The sequence below is a fragment of the Myodes glareolus genome, chromosome 16, assembly GCF_982192425.1.
Source record: "Myodes glareolus chromosome 16, mMyoGla1.1, whole genome shotgun sequence".
NCBI lineage: Eukaryota > Metazoa > Chordata > Mammalia > Rodentia > Cricetidae > Myodes > Myodes glareolus.
The window spans coordinates 31,449,015-31,466,390 of record NC_142041.1 but is presented as its reverse complement, the minus strand read 5'-3'; the positions used below and the strand labels follow the sequence as shown (position 1 = coordinate 31,466,390).

At 41.1% G+C, this 17,376-nt stretch overlaps 1 protein-coding gene across 2 annotated transcripts in view; it reads left to right on the top strand.

The window, feature by feature from the left end:
- Positions 1-17,376, top strand: part of Reck (reversion inducing cysteine rich protein with kazal motifs) — a 68,338-nt gene that overhangs the window by 21,472 nt on the left and 29,490 nt on the right. For both annotated transcript variants that reach the window (XM_048420231.3, XM_048420232.3), the window contains 3 exons: positions 11,269-11,302; positions 12,433-12,630; positions 14,678-14,945. In XM_048420231.3, the coding sequence (XP_048276188.1) occupies positions 11,269-11,302; positions 12,433-12,630; positions 14,678-14,945 (500 nt within the window). The remainder of the gene's footprint in view (positions 1-11,268; positions 11,303-12,432; positions 12,631-14,677; positions 14,946-17,376) is intronic.

Here is a 17,376-nt window from a genome sequence, read left to right as displayed (position 1 = left end):
GAAAACTTTTCCTGGTTCCTTTAAGGGAATTTCCTAGAAAATTTACTTCAGTGAATAAAGACTATATTGCCACTTAAGATTCTATTTTATTCAAACCAACCTAAGATAATTCAACTAAATAGGGAGCATTGTTACATCAGATTTTATAGTCTGGTTTCTAATGAACATCAGCAATATTAATGAAATTTTGAAAGGCAGATTTATCTAACTAGAAAAAGCACAGACTTCAGAGTCAGACCTAAGTTAAAAACCTAGCTAAGGGGACTGGGGAGATGACTCCACAGTTAAGAGCACTGGCTACTCTTCCAGAGGTCCTGAGTTCAATTCTCAGCAACCACGTGGTGGCTCACAACCATCTATAGTAGGATCTAAAGTCAATAGAACACTCATTTACATAAAGTAAATCTTTAAAAACAAACAAACCTTAAACCTAGCTGAGCATGGTGGTACACACCTTTGATCCCAGCACTCTCAAGGCGGAGTCATGAATCTTGGTGAGTTCCAAGCCAGCCAGAGATACATGGTGAGAACCTATCTCAAAACAAAACAAAATTTTAGTTAAGATGTTTATAGCTTAACTTCTTCAATAAAGAAGTTTATCTAATTAAGTCAGATTAGTTAAAATATATACTGGGGCTAGAAAGATGTGTCAATAGTTTAGAGCACTTACTGCTTTTTCAGAGGATTTGGGTTCAATTCCCAACACCCACAAGGTGACTCATGGCCATACATAACTCTCCCTGATGCTGTCTTCTGTCCTTTCCAGGCACAAGGCATACAATACATGCATAAACTTATACATTATAAATTATGATAAATAAACCTAAAACTACTATTTTAAATATATACTGCGTGCATGAGGACTTAGGAAATCATAAGTAGAGCCAGTATTTTGGGAGTTCCAGGAAAAAACTTTACAAAACAGTGATGAGTTGGTGTGGTTGGTTACTAAGACTGTGGACCAAAGGCATGCTAGGAAAAATACATGTGACTCATGCAAGGGGCAAAGAGAGGGACAAACCTTGATAATCTCACTGTATAGCCCTGGCTGTCCTGGAACTCACTCTGTAGGCCAGGCTAACTTCAAACTAACAGAGATCCACCTCTACCTCCCGAGTGCTGAGATTAAAGGCATTTGTCACCGTAACCTGCCAAGTTTTAAATAAAAAGGTATGTGTGGTGTGTGTGTGGGGGTCCTATAATAGAGGTAGTTTATGTCATTAGAGTGCTGAGCAGTAAGAATTCTGTGAGTCAACTGTGTATGCACAATAAAGGAATATAGTTGTAAAGATTCTATTATATTCCGTTGTCAAAGGGACATTAAGGATTCTGTTTACCTATATAAAAGCAACTAACTTTTTAAAGAATCAACACTTTAAGGAAGGGTTGAGGGGAGGATGTCAAAGATTTAAATGAAGAATCATTAATAGGATTTGTCTTGGTGGGTTGGCTATAGACAACAGTGTCCAAGAATGTAGAATAATTACCTAATCGTTTAAGCCCAGTGTCCTGGAATACTTTTACTATCGTCCTGTGCTTGAAGATACTATGTAGGTCCTTATCTTCCCACAGAGGGCAGACTTATTATCTAGATCTGTGTTGCAGGTGTAAAATGCACTCAGTGGGCACGGGTCTAGAGAGTGAGGCCCCGAGGAGGTGTTGGTTTTGAGGACTTGTACGTGTGCTGAGTCAATTTTCATAGCTTTATAGTCTCATGCACTTGGAAGTCAAAGAATAGATTTTGGTACCAATTGAAGATGGAAAACCCAATTGAGGTCTCTTCCCTTTCTCACCAACAAATCTGGCTCCAAAGGGGCTACACTTACAATATAGGATGACAGGAGTGTTCATCTCCTTCTTTTGGAGAGGGATATATTGCTTCTCTCAGTGTTGTTTCTCTTGAAAACTGGTACTGATAACTTGAGTTTGAAGCCTCACTCATGTAAAGTGAATGCTTAGAGAATCTGCAGCTGGGAATGTATCGAAAATGATTCTAAAATGGTAGTCCTTTCTTAGATGCCCAAGACAAGTAACACAGATCCTCTCTGCACATAAGAGTACAAGGGAAATAAGCAACCCACAGTTTAAAAAAAGTCACAAAATTCACTAGAAAACAAGGTCATCAGACAACAGCCAGACCTCAAGGCATTTCTGCTATAGAATGATCACATGCAGACCATACAGATATTTAATATGGTTAAGAAACAGAATCCCAAAAATACACAGAGCACATAGAATTGGGAAATAATTTAATAAAATTTTAGTTGAAGAAATAAAAATAAAGTGGAAGCTGGGGGATGTTCTTCTGCAATCCCAGTACTTCTGAGATAGAGGAGAAAGGTCACAAGTTCAAAGGTCATACTTAGCTGAATATTGAGTTTAAGCCAGCCCAGGCTACAAGAGATCCTGTCCACACATTATACACATACATCATAAAAAAATTCTTGCAATAAGTTAAAAAAAAACCTTTGAAAGATGGCCAACAGCTGTTGTCTCAGTAGCAACAAAAGCCAGAAGACAACATTTACATGGTTTTGAAAGAAAATAGCTATCAACCTAGAATTGTATATCCAAAAAGATTACAGGAAATAGTACAACATTATGATAGTTTGAGAGGAGGGAGTGGGATTGACTGAGTAGGGGGACAAGTAAGAACAAAGTATAATAATACATGCACACACATACACAGATATATGTGTACATGTGTATCAATGTGTGTGCGCGACACTGTCACAGTGGAACCCGTTTTATGCTAACTGAAAGTGCAGTGGTCCTAGAGGGCAGGTGAGTGAGTAAAATGCTTGTGCAAACGTGAGAACCTGAGTTTGAATACACAGGTAAAGCAGCACAAGAGCGTGCATGTCTGTAATTCCAGTACTACCAGGGCAAAGTGGGAGGCAGGAGGATCTCCAGAATCTCATCCCAGCTAGCCTGACGTGTGCAACTAAGGAACCACCAGAAACTGTCTCAAACAAGGTGGAAGGTGAGAATCAACACCAGAGGTTGTCCTTACATCTTACATGCGCTGTTCATGCACTCACTGCCTGTGTGCACACATATACACACGCACACGCACGCACACACTTACATGCACATATGCACATGCAAAAATAATGATTTCTTAAAGACTTTTGTTTGTTCTTTGAGACAAGATCTCAGTGTGTAGTACTGGCTGGTCTAGAATTCAATATGTAGACCAGGCTGGCCTCAACTCATAGAGATATGCCTGCCTCTGCCCTCTGCCTCCAAGTGCTGGAATTGGAGATGTGTATCACCATGCCCTAGGAATTTCTTTTCTTTCTTTCATGTTCTTTTTTTTTTTTTTTTGAACTTCTGCTAAGAGTGAATATCTTTTCTCATTTATTCACTCTCTGAAAAAGTACCTGAAAAGATTCCCTCTTTTGGTGCTTAAAGAACTTGTGGGCTGGGAAAGTGACTCAGTGGGGAAAGAGGTGCTTGCTGGTAAGCACGACTACCTGAGTGCCACCCACAGAATGCAAGTGGTAGAAAGAAAACCTGCTTCTCTAAGTTGACCTCTGACCGCTACACTCATGCTATGGTATGCACTCACCCACACACATGCATATATACACACAAACACACATACAAATAAGTAATTGTAACAAAAAAACCCAAAAACCTTAGATAACACTTCTTTATAACTCTATAATATCTCTTTATAAGAGATAACACTCTTTAAGAGTTACATATGTTTGAGTGAGATCACCAAGCTGTGTTCTAGGAGCTCCCAAAACCAACCTTTAACTCAGAATCACAGCCTGGTCTACAGAGAGAGTTCCAGGACAGCCGGGGCTACACAGAGAAACCCTGCCTCGATAAAAATGAAAACAAAAACAAGCAAAAACAAAACACACACAAAGTTTTCTCAGTTATATTCTCCTGAGTTTTTTCACAAGCATGGTCCTTGAGCCACTTGGAAGTATGGGACAGGTCATGAAAAGGCTCGTGGTGAACAGTGCTAGAACCTGAAATAGCATCCAGAGCACCTAGAGTCCGATTTTATTTTTAACTCTTTGCAGGAGCCCACCACCCAGCTCCCAAATAATCACACAGAGACTTATTCTTTCTTATGAATGCCCAATCTTAGCTTGGCTTAACTTAAATTATCCCTTCTACTTTTTGCCTCTGGGCTTTTATCTTTCTCTGTTTTATATACCTTTCTTTACTTTTTACTCCTTATCTGGTTGTATAATTGAGTGACTGACCCCTAGAGTCCTCCTCTCCTCCTTTTCTTGCCTTCTATTTATTCTCTCTGTCTGGCAGTCCCACCTATTCCTCTTCTGCCTAGCTATTGGCTGTTCAGCTAAATCAGGAGTTTTAGACAGGGAAAGTAACACAGCTTCACAGAGTTAAACAAATGCAATATAAAAGAATACAACACATCTTTGCATCATTAAGTGTTCCACAGCATAAACAAATGTAATGCCTATTTTCTTCCTTGATTATCAGAATAAGCATTGTTAAACAATGTGAGGTAGTAAAATGTACAGGGACTTGCTGATGGCTTATGAGTTACGTTTTAGTTCAGTTCAGGGTCTGTAAATCCATGTCAGACCTTAAAGCCAGACTTCCCGGACACTGTCCTGGCATGCGGCCTTCCCATTTGCTGTGCACACCACTGAAGTGCAGTGCGACAAGCTGCCTTCAGCCCTCCATGCTCCTGCTTGCTCCCTCCTTTCTCAGCTTCTGCTCCAGGCTTTCCCTATAGGTTCCAGGACAGTTTTCCTGTCCCTTACTTCCTTTCTTCAATCTAGTTCTTTGATGGTTTTCTTTAAAGAAGGTAACAATGAGAAAAGCCAGAGAGAGATACTTCTCAGAAGATTAGCCTTAAAGACAGACAGACAGATAGACAGGACCTGGGTTGGATTCCCAGCACCCAAATGGCCATTCACAACCATCTGTAATTACAACCCCATAGAATCTGACACCCTCTGTTGATCTCTAGGGTCACCAGACATTCATGTGGTGCATACATATATGCAGACAAAACACTCACACATATAAAGTAATAAAACAATAATTAAAATTTTAAGACAAAAGTTTTGAGTTAAATAATTACTAATACAACTCAATTGTTTTGCTGATGACCACTGGTTCTGTGGGAATGCCAAGATAAAGGCAGACAGGGGCTCTTAGACCACAGAACCAAAGGTGAGCCCAGTCACAGCTCTGTCCGCACCACTGCCAGCACATAGCTAGGTATGACAAGGTGCAGGTATGTGTCAAACTATATTTTTTCAAATATTCACATGGTTCACAGTTCAGAATAGCATATAATCAAGTTTCTTTCCCACATCATATACCACGAAGTTGCCAGTGATGTTTTATGTGTAGGAAGGAAGTGTGTATATATAGTCCTCCTCCGGCCCTTACCACTGTGGTCAGTTAGCATGCACTTCCCTCTGCCGCTGGGCGCCAGTGTTGAGTGTGTCTGTGTGTGCCTGCTAGGATTGTACTGTATCCTTAGCAAGTATTACAGTAAAATGTATGCACGAAGATATGTTTGTATCACATTTTTGTTCCTTTTTCTTAAATTAACCTTGACTCTAGGTTTCCTTTGTGTTAAAGCCATAAAGGAAGGGAGGTTCTCACCAGCCGCTGGAGGATCCCTAAGCTGTGGTGGCATGGCTGTCTGCTGTAGTGGGTCTGCTGTGGCAGGTCACAACCTGAGCTTTGTGCTGTCCCTCACCCACTCAGCTTTTAACTATTTTAACAAAATAACACAGGCTGGAGATGTGGCTCAGGAGTCTTTGGTTCCATCCTAGCTCATGTATGCTTGCTCCTACACATTCAAAAAAATCAGGCGGTATTTTACCTTCATAAAGTCTTAAGGACCTAACTAGAACGTGTGTGTTAGTTAACGCCGAGGAAATGCCAGGAGTGGTTGGGGGTAGTAAATAGCAGGTTGTGACAGGAAGCTTTAGGAATGGTGAATCTCAGCATAGGTAGAAGTATCTGGTCTGAGCCGTTGCCTGCAGCTGATGAGCTCCAAAAAGAGCGAAACCGTTAGGTCCTGCAGTACTGGCTTACAGTAGTGAGACTTGCTAGGGTTGCACTTGTGTGTCATTCTGCTCTGTCATTTAATATTGTCTCAAGAGGGGAGTAAATCCTGTTTAGTCTCCTTGTTGCTGGTTCATTTTCTTTCCAATTCCTACCTTAGCTGAGTAAGTGTATCCCTAAGGGCCTAGTCATGTCAGACTAACCTGTGATCTCATGGCATCTTAAATGGTCTTCCACTGGTAGCTCATCCCCTAATAGTTTGTTGTCACTTGTTTTGTGGTACTGGGAGTTGAACCTAGGCTATCACGCTCTACCACTGAGCCATTTCCCTAGCCAAGGCCCAATAGCTTTAATTACCCCTATTCAATGATGGTTCCAGAATCTTCTCTGCTAACTTCTTTTTTGAGACAAGGTCTCACTGTGTAGCCCTGGCTGGCCTGGAACTTTCTATATAGACCATGCTAGCCTCAAACTAACAGAGATCCATTAAAGACATGTACCACCACACCTGACCAGCCAAATTAATTATTGATTTTCTGGTATTCACTACCCTCCTCCTCTGTCCTTACTCCCATAAGATAGCACATGTACACACATGCACACATGTACACACACACACACACACACACACACACACACACACACTCCAGAACAGACACTTGTTATCTTTCTTACAGTTCTCGCTGAGTTACTGAGTACAGTCTTCCCAGATGTAACCAACTAAAAGCCAACAGACTTGTCTACCTTTCCCTCTTTCTCAACATCTCCCATGGTTCACTGGCTATTAAACCTTGAAGATTTGTCTACTGCCAGGTGTGGTGTTGTATACCTTTAATCCCAGGACTCGGGAGGCAATGGCAGACAAAGCTCTATGAGTTTGAGGCTCCCTGGTCTATGTAGTGAGTTCCAAGACAGCCAGGGATATGTGGAGAGACCCTATCGCAAAAAACAAAATAAATAAGTAATAAAACTATTACTTCCCTTTGGAGACCATTAAAGAAAAGATTTGTCTCCTAAGAACATCTTAGTGAATGTTGACCTCTGGCTTCCTGGAGTAGAGCTCTGCAGTTGTCTTTGTGTCTGTCTCTCATTCATTTACTTAACACCCACTGGGCTGAGGATGCACACTGAGCTAATACTTCAGTGTGTGTAGGGAACTTCCTCAGTGATTGAGCCTCTGTCTGCCAAAAGCTTGTGGTCTTGCATATGAGAGGAGAAGCCCACATAGGCTTAGAACAGAGTCAACAGAAACACTGCTAGAAACGTGCTGGAGACACCCTGGGACCTGGATGGGGAGCCCATCCCCAGCCTAAGGAGAAGCCTAAGGCTTCACAGCAGGTAAGACTACCTACCATGAGTCCAAAGCTGTTGCCACCAGCACTGGATAATAGTGCTTTCTTAGGTAAGGTTTTATTATTGAGATGGTCACCCTGTCCTTGGGTTTCTGAGGTGGTGGTACACCCTCTCTTCAGTACCACTGCAGTTTTTATCTGTTTTTAAGTAAGATGGTGAGTCCAGTGGAGGTACCATGGTATGGTCACAGAAAGGGCTCCACACTAGTTAATGGAAACCCTTACTTCCTGCCCTTGCCACCAGATGGCGGTCAGACATTTAAAAGACTTAATGGATTAGCTAAAACACCAGAATGAGTTTGAGGCCATCCTGGTCTACAAGAACTAGTTCTAGGACAGGCACCAAAGCTACGCAGAAAAACCCTGTCTCGAACCCCTCCCCCCTCCAAAAAACTGAGCTGACGCTTTAACTCTAGATGTGTCTTAAGTCCTATTAATAATTAGCAATAGCTCAAGCAGCTAAAAGAGTTACTGATAATCAGGCATGGCGATACCTGTAATCCCTGCACCTGAAAACTTGAGGGAGAAGGAATGGGAGTTTGAGGAAAGCTTGACTTAAAAAAGGATAAAGAATTATTTACAATAAATGCAGGAATCTTTTATCTAAGTCAAATATTGTAAGTCTGTAAAATCAAAATGGGCATAGCAGAATTTTGATGAGTTTATCTACATCTCTAAAGTGATACATGTATAATTTTTAAATGGTTTATTTATTTGTTTTATGAGCATTGGTATTTTGCCTGCATGAATATCTGTGTGAGGGTGCCAGATTCTCTGAACTGGAGTTACAGACAGTTGTGAGCTGCCGTGTGGGTGCTGGGAATTGAAACTGGGCCCTCAGGAATAACAGCCAATGCTCTTAACCACTGAGCCATCTCTATAGTCCCAGTCAAAACATATTTTTAAACTACAGAATGAGTAAAGATGTAGAAGTAGTATGTATTGGGTCTGGAGAGATGGCTCAGAGGTTCAGAGCACTGGCTGCTCTTCCAGAGGTCCTGAGTTCAATTCCCAGCAACCACGTGGTGGTTCTCAACCATCTGAAGTGAGATCTGGTATCCTCTTTTGGCCTGCAGGCATACATGCAGACAGAACACTGTATACATAATAAATAAATTTAAAAAAGAAATAGTATTTATTAGCATTAATGGTGCTTCTGTGTAAAATATCAAATTTTCATTCAACATATTCAGGAAACCCTATGCATGAAAGGTCTATCACTGAACACGAAGAGAAATAATAGCTGCCTGGGGAGCATCTCTACACTCTGCAGGTGACATCAAGGAAGACAGCTTTGTCCCTTTTTCTTCAGTAGTTTGCAAACTCTCTGAAAAGGGCCCGTTTATTGTCCACTTTAGGCTAACAGAAGATATGGTCTTTGTCTACTCTACTCTGCCGTCATAGCATGGATAGCATAGCATAGCCATGTGAGATACATAAGCAAATGGGTGTGACTGCCCCTCCGTAAAGCTTTATAAACAAGTGGCAGGCAAAACTTAGCATGCATGCCATTGTTTGCCAAGCGGGGAAAGTGGACTCTGCAGCTATCTTTCCTTTCTGTTCTCAGTCTGTGGCTGCAGTCAAATAAAGACATTGAATTAAATGACCTCTGATACTTGAGGCTTTATTTCTTTTAGTGCCCTTCTCTTGGGCTAAGCGATCACAAGACTGACCTCGAAGTGATATATTTTTCTTACTTATAAGGTCAAATTTTAAAAATCTAGCTTGAGCCAGGCGGTGGTGGCACATGCCTTTAATCCCAGCACTCAGGAGGCAGAAGCAGGTGGGTCTCTATGAATTCAAGGCCTACCTGTCTACGAGTGAGTTCCAGGACAGAGCTGCTACACAGAGAAACCCTGTCTTAAAACACAAAAAAATAAAAAAATAAAAACCTAGCTTGAACAAATTAGTAAGCCTTAAGGCAGAGTTCCTGAGAGTTGGTGTGATTACATTGACATCTGGCCTGTACCTAGCAACATTTATGACCTCTACTCACTAGATGCTAATTAGCACCCCACCCCACTTTCCATAACAGAATACTAGTCCAGGCATCAAGTCCTCCCAAGGAGGCAAAATCACCCCTGATGAGAGCTATTTCTCTACAGACTACTTTTTAATGTTGATTTTGATTACTTTGTATGTGTTCATTAAGCTGGTGAGCCCCAGTAGGATTGTATGAGATGGGTCCCGGTAACCCAGGAGCACGGGTGAAGAGAGATGTAAGCAGGCTTACTGTTGAACACCGAGAGCATATTTACTTTTCTGCTATCTGTATTAGTCTACCAGCTCTAGCAGAAATAACTCATGCTGGAGGAGCTCATTATCCCACGTAGGCCTGGGCTTTGTTGATTTTTTTAGCCTACTTACTTTTTCTTTAAAGGAAGAGTTCTCCTGTGGCTTATTCCTACAATAGGATAGTTTGAGGCAGAGACAGTGAATGCATTGCAGCCTCAACAGCAATGTAGGTAGACCTTTTGTCTTTTGGCCCTTTGAACTTAGTCTTACACTGTAGCCCAGACTGACCTGAAACTCATTCAGTAGTCCAGGCTGACTTCACACAAGTGACAAACCTCCCATAAGCCTCTCCACTGCTGGGTCACAGGCGGTAGTCACGAGGCCTAGAAAATCTTTGAGGCTACTTTTCCAATATTGGTAATGCTGGTCTTTTTTTACCTGTTTATCATGTTCCCACACACACACATTTTTTTCTTTTTCTTTTCTTCTTCTTTTTTTTAACCCCAAGACAGGGTTTCTCTGTGTAACAGCTCTGACTGTCCTGGAACTTGCTTTGTAGATGTCTAGCCTGGCCTTGAACTCACAGAGATCTGCCTTCCTCTGCCTCCCAAATGCTGGGATTAAAGGTCTGCACATCACACCTGGCCTCTCTCATGGTCTTTTAAGACAAGTTCTCAGAGCTCACTGTGTAGCTCAGGCTGGCACTGGACTCGAGATCCTCCTGCCTCAGTCTTCCAAGTGCTGAGATTATAAACAGATGCCACCGTGCCTAGCTAAGGCCCAGTCACTTAGCTGGATTTGACAGTAAGGGTACATCTGATTTCCCTTCATTATTTTATGGGTACTCATTATGTTAGTCTTTCTCTTCCAGTTATGAATGGTACTAACTCTAACTCATAGCTAATAAGCCCTGAATATCCAAGTGGTTTTGGACAAGGAGTTTTCTTTGGTTTCTCTTATTTTTTAAACAATGATTTAATACAGTGTGGGTCTTTCTGAACAACAATCTAAGCCTTCTAGAAACATTAATTCTGACCTCAGGTTCTGCTTTTGACAACTTCCGTGGTCTAGTGCAGTAGCTTCCCCCTGCCAAGGGGTGCTTTCCCTCTGGAGAAAGCTAGGGAGTTTCCCGGACTCTGGTTACAAGAACACTAAATGAAAACTATCTTTGAAACTTTGTGTAAAATGTAGATTCTGTCATCGGGTGGGCTGGGAAGTTTGGGTGGTTCCACTGCACAGTCAGGTTTGAGAACAATAAAAGGTAATGTCCGAGGTCACACCAACTCTAAAATGTAGTGGTTACAGGAAATAAATGTATGTCTCTGAGCGTCTTTTATTATGTTACTTCCTAGAAAATATTTCATATTATAAAAGAAAAATTGAAATGCATACACTGTGATTCCCTTCACACATACACCTTCACACGTTAGTGCATCTCACTTAAGCTTTGTCTGCTTGTCAAATGTTAGTCTGTAGCTCAGATTGCTCCCCACCACCTGCTGGGGGACGGTTCCTCTCTTAACTAGAAAGTCCTTTCCTAGCATCTGTGTTTCAGCCTTGGACTTAGAAAAGAGTGATATTCTGATTTCCATAGACTTCTAAAGTGGAATAAAATTAGAAATTCTGTCTGTTAATTTGTTTGTTTTTCTTTAATTTACAGAATGCTCTTTTCAGTTGCATTAGCAGAAATGAAAGTAAGTATCTGTCCGTGATTGCACAAGCAGTCCAGAGAGCAAGACATTGTACAGACATGGTTAGCAGTCAGAACTGATTGCTCAGTTCAGGGTGCCTCCATCTCCCAAGTGCCGTGTGATGATAGGTCTGTGCTTTTATTTATTTTCCAAATAAAAAATGCAGTTACTTGCCTTCAAATAACCTTGTTCTGACTTTGAGACAGATTGTATCCCTTGTGAAATGAAGGATGACAGTATAGGAATATTCTTGTAAATATTTAAACTGTGTAGAAAATTTTGAGATTTCCACAACCTTAGACAACAATGAGGACCCTAAGAGAGACATGCATAGAGCTAATCTACATGGGAAGTAGAAAAAGACAAGATCTCCTGAGTAAATTGGGAGCATGGGGACCTTGGGGGAGGGGAGAGGCAGAGAGGGGAGCAGAGAAAAATGTAGAGCCCAATAAAAATCAATTAAAAAAATGACTACCCACACATGCGCTTGGTCCAGCTTAAAAAAAAAAGCCCTTTATTATACTCAAAAAAAGAAAATTTGAGATTTCAGTTTCAAAGTATATATTTGTTAATTTTATTAACTTACTTGCTATCTCTTTGTTTTTGCTGGTCCTATTTTATAAATGTGAGGCACTGTGATTTTGTTTTCTTTGTTTGGTTTTGCCCCGTCTGCAAATCTCCACAAGTGCAGTGGGAAAGAGGCTGTCTGTCCCATGCTCTCAGCATGGGCACTCTGGACATTCTGGGAAGCAGCTTTGGTTATGTGACACTTCTAGGGGCTTTGGTGTACATTAGTAGCCCTGACATGCATTAAATGCCAGTGTGTGCTCCCAGATTGTCATTACAGCCAGAAACACTTAAATGTGCATCTGCCCTGCTCCATACCTCACAGGGATCTAGTTGACTAGAGAGTCTCGGTCATGAATGGTGACTGTTATAGATCGGTCAAAGATCAGTCATGGATTGGATCAATGAGCCCGTGACAGTGCCCTGTGCTCCTAGTGTTTATCGAGTGTTTATCATCTCCGGGACGGCTCTCCTCGCATTCAGAAAGGTGCACTGCTGATCACTGGGGGCTGAGTTCACACTAACAAAAAGTTGCTTGTATCTTAGTGTCATCTCTCTTTCCATAGTGGGCTCAGTGTGCTGCAGTTACGCAGGTCATCACACAAACTGCAGAGAATTCTGTCAAGCCATTTTCCGAACAGACTCTTCTCCTGGTCCATCTCAGATCAAAGCCGTGGAAAATTATTGTGCCTCTGTTAGTCCACAGTTGATCCACTGCGTGAACAATTACACCCAGTCTTATCCCATGAGAAACCCAACAGATAGTAAGTAAAAGGGATGGATTCTTCTCATCTCAGTCTTTGATAAAATGATCCACTCAAAAATTGATGCATTGATGTAGGATTCTGTGCTCAAGTTCACTTGGGAAACACCGAGATGCCTTTGGTGTTTGGGTTTAACAGACTGGATATACAATTGAGTGATTTTCACAGCTATAAGGTACCAAGAAAGAAGAGAATGTGGAGACCATGAGGAAAAGGAAATTCTGTTTTGAAGACAGGAAGGGTCTTTGGTATGGATATTTTGATGGGAAGCCAGATCATCACCATTAGACTATCAGATAATATCTTTTGACCTGGAAATTCCATCTTGTCATTTGTACACAAAAACTTATACAAATTTGCAACTAAATAAATAATAGTCTGTACATATGCATAGTGTATATAAGAAAAAAATTAGAAGTGACCCCAATATGCATCAGTAGGCTATTCATTGTATTTCGATGCAATAGTATTTCTCTATACTTCACAACTAACAAAGAGGAGGATGTTTATACAGAAAGTCCAAGGTGTGTTAAGAAAACAAAGCAATGGCCAGGCGGTGGTGGTGCATGCCTTTAATCCCAGCAGAGGCGGGTGGATCTCAATGAGTTTGAGGACAGCCTGGTCTCCAAGAGTGAGTTCCAGGACAGGCTCCAAAGCTACAGAGAAACCCTGTCTCAAAACAACAACAACAACAAACAAAAAAAGAAAACAAAGCAAGTTTCAGAACTGAAAGTATAGTCTTAGTTGTACTCAACTGTTCCACACTGTATATTTCTATGATGCTGGAACTTTTATCAATGAAAAGTTCTTACTTTAATAATAAAAAAAAATCTTAAAATAAGAGAATGATATTTTTGAAAAATCAAGGCCTCCTAATGAACCTGTCCTATGATGTCTTCAAAACACCTACTTTGTATATTCTTAAATTCGTTCTGCACATCTAGAGATGATCAGATTTTAAAGAACTGACTGGTCAACCAGTGTGGCAAAAGATCAATTTATAAGCCAGATGCTAGTGTCTTGCTTTATACTGGAATATTGTAAGACTCTTTTATAATCTTGAAAGCGATGTGCCTTGTTTGGTCCTAATTGAAATCAGAATCTGAGGCTTCTGACATTCTGTGATGTGGCAGTGTGGTGAAAATCAGAGATGTGGCCTTCATGTATTTCTAAGCAGATCTGTGTTTTCTGACATTTGGACTGCACTGAAGTGTTGCTGGTGGTGAGGAGATAGAAGCTTTAAAAAAAGGCAGAAAGAGATAGAATAACCTCCAACTTCCGTCCTAACACAGGAGTCTAGAAAAGAAGGCTTCAAACTGAGTGTGTCTTCAAATGCAAATACCTGAGAAAACTACTTGAGAGAACCCTTCTGAAGTCGATAGCCTGATTGAAAGTCTTCTTTCAGTTTCTAGTTCTTTGTAGAAAATTAAAGGCTGGGTGAGTGGGGCCATAGTTTACAGGCAAATCATGGCTCATTAGCATGTTTGAGGCCCTGGTTCAATCCCTATCATCAAAAAAGAAAAGAAAATTAAAGGCAGAAATAAACTAAGATATTGTCAGAGTCCATATTATTTAAATTACAATGTATAAAAAAATTACAGTGTATATTAATTAGCCTCTACAGACTTACAGAAGTCTGTGGTGTCCTAGGGTATGATTAAGTGGAATGTTTTTAACACTGTGGGAATTAGTCATCAGTCTTACATAAAAGAGCACAGTCCACTAGACACAAGCAGGAAATGAGCCCACTTTGATTTGTGGTATTTTTTCCAAGAACACAAAGTAGTTTACATGAGGCCTTCTTAGGTGTGGGATGACTTTCATTTTGTAAGGATAGTTCTAGAAAGCTCATGACTGGGGAACTGTGGTGAATTCTGGGAAGAGATACGTTGCACAGCTTGCACTGCAGGATGATGGAGAGCTGAGGAGGCCCTGTGTGCTGCAGAAATGTGCGGGGAGGGCTATTGTTTTCCACTTGCTCCCATGCTATTTTCTGAGCAGTGTGTGTTGTAAACCAGCTAATAAAGCGCTTATGTTCTGAATGCAGGTTTGTATTGCTGTGACAGAGCTGAAGACCACGCTTGCCAAAATGCCTGCAAGAGAATTCTCATGTCTAAGAAAACAGAAATGGAGATTGTTGATGGTCTCATCGAGGGGTGTAAGACCCAGCCCCTGCCTCAAGATCCTCTCTGGCAATGTTTTCTTGAAAGCTCCCAGTCGGTTCACCCTGGAGTCACAGTCCACCCTCCCCCCTCAACTGGCCTTGATGGGGCTAAGTTGCATTGCTGTTCTAAAGCAAACACTTCAACATGCAGGTTAGTATCTCGTTTCCCTTTATTAAAATCAGGAGAAAACAGGATTCTAATTGGTGATTTCTAGCAAATGTGTTATTCTTGTGTTGTCTAGGCTTAGCATTTGAAATATATAAAATCTGACCTGGGGACTATAGATCTGATAGAGGGCTTTAGCAGATACAAGGCCCTAGGTTCAATCTCAGTACAACAGATAAATAGAAGATATAAAATCTTTAATTCTTTTTCAAATTAAAAAAAAATATAGTTACTTTATGTGTGAATGTTTTATCTGCACATCTGTACATGAGTGCATGAGTGGAGCCCCCAGAGGCCAGAGAGGGCACCAAATCCCCAGGAGCTGGAGTTACAGATAATTGCAAGTTGCCATGTAGGTGTTGGGAACTGAACCGGGGTACCCTGCAGGAACAGTAAACCTCTTCACCACTAAGCCATCTCACTAGCCCAAAACCTCTCATTGTTTTATTCAACAAATATTTACTGAAGACCATTTAAGTCAATACAGTATTTTAGGACCAGTAAGGTCACTTATCAGGTAAAGACACCTGCCACCAAACCAGATTAATTAATGAAATGATCTGAGTTTTCTTGGGGTTTACATGATGGAAGGAAAAACCAGACTCTCAAGTTGTTCTCTTATTGCTATACATGCATGAATACACATGCACACATACAAATAAATATAATTTAATTCAAAATCTGATGTGTATGTGTGCTTTTCTCACATGTATGCATGTGTATACATATGTGCCTGGTGTCCACAGAGGTCAGAAGAGGTCATAGGAGCCTGTGGAACTAAAGTTCAGCCCTTCAATTTTTTTTATAAAACAAATACTGTTTTAAACATTGAGTGCAAAAAACATTATATTTGGGGGTATGAAAGATTAGCCATTGAAGGGACAATAAATATTTAAAGGTGATACAGTATTAGTAAGCATGCAGTATGTTGGGCCTGGAGAGATGGCTCAGTGATTAAGAGCACTTGCTTACTACTATTCTTGAAGAAAGCCTGAGTTTGGTTCTCAACACCCAATTGGGTGCCTCACAAGTACTTGTAACTCCAGCTGCAGGGGTCCGATGCCATTTTCTGGTCTCTGATGCACTTTACTCACGTGTGCAGACATATACTTATACATATAAATAACTACTTAGAAAAATACGTTTTGAGCTGATTTCTAAGAGATAGTCTCTTTATTAAATTACAAAATTTTGGGGAGGGGAGTGCAACTCAATTGGTAGAGTACTCACCTTGCATGTACAAACTCCCAAATCCCAAATATCATGTGAACTAGTCACAGTGATTTAACTCTATGATCCCAGCATTTAGCAGGTAGAGACAGGAGGATCAAGGTCAATCTCAGCTACATACTAAGTTCAAAGCCAGCCTAAGCCACACGAAACCCTCTGTTAAAAGGAAGGTACTTTGAAGTTAAAGTCTTTTGTCAAATTAGAACAACCTTAGTGGGGTTGGCATCTGTGTTATGGGAAATTATGTCTGTGTTGGGAAGGAGGGTCTGTGACAAAATATCTACCATAACAAATGGGAGATTTATTTTGGTTCACTGTTTCAAAGAATTCAGTCCACAGTCCCCTGGCTCCACTGGCTTGCCCTGAGGAGAAACAACATCACAGTGAGGGTGTGATGGATCAGAGTTTCTCTTCCAGTGGCCTACTTCCTTCAGTTAAAGTTTCTACTAACTCTCAAAATAGGGTTGTCAGTCAGGGACCAGTCCTTCATCACAAAAGCCTGTGAAGAATTATCTCACATCCAAGTCATAGCAGCGTCAATTGAGTATTACACCTAGGCATAAAAAAATAATGTGTGAACAGAGAAAACTGTAGAGATTTAAAAAGTGAGTGGCAATACCTAAGATCATGATGAGTAGGCTTGTCTTAAGTTACTTTCTATTGCTGTGATAAGACACCATTGCCAAGGACCTTACAGAAGAAAGAGTTTCAGAGGGTTAGAACCCATAACTATCACGGTGGGGAGCATGGCAACAGGCAGGCAGGCATGGTGCTGGAGCTATAGCTGGGAGCTCACATGTGAAACACAGTTATGAACACAGTTAGAGAGAGAATGGCATAAGTCTTTGGAAACCTCAAAGCCCCTCTCCCCAGTGACACACCCCTGTAAGTGGAGGCTGCTTGTTTGTTCCCAGCTACCCAGACCATGAAATAATCACTCAGAAACTGTTTTATTTACAATACTGTTTGGCCAATAGCTTAAGCGTATTTCTGGCTAACTCTTATAGCCTAAACTAACCCATCTCCATTAATCTGTGTATCGTCATGTGGCTGTGGCTTACTGGGTAAAGTTCTGTCCAGCATCTGTCTCCAGTTGGGCAACATGGCTTCTCCAGACTCCACCTTCTTTCTCCCAGCATTCAATTTAGTTTTCTCCACCTAGCTCCATTCTGTCCTGTCTATAGGC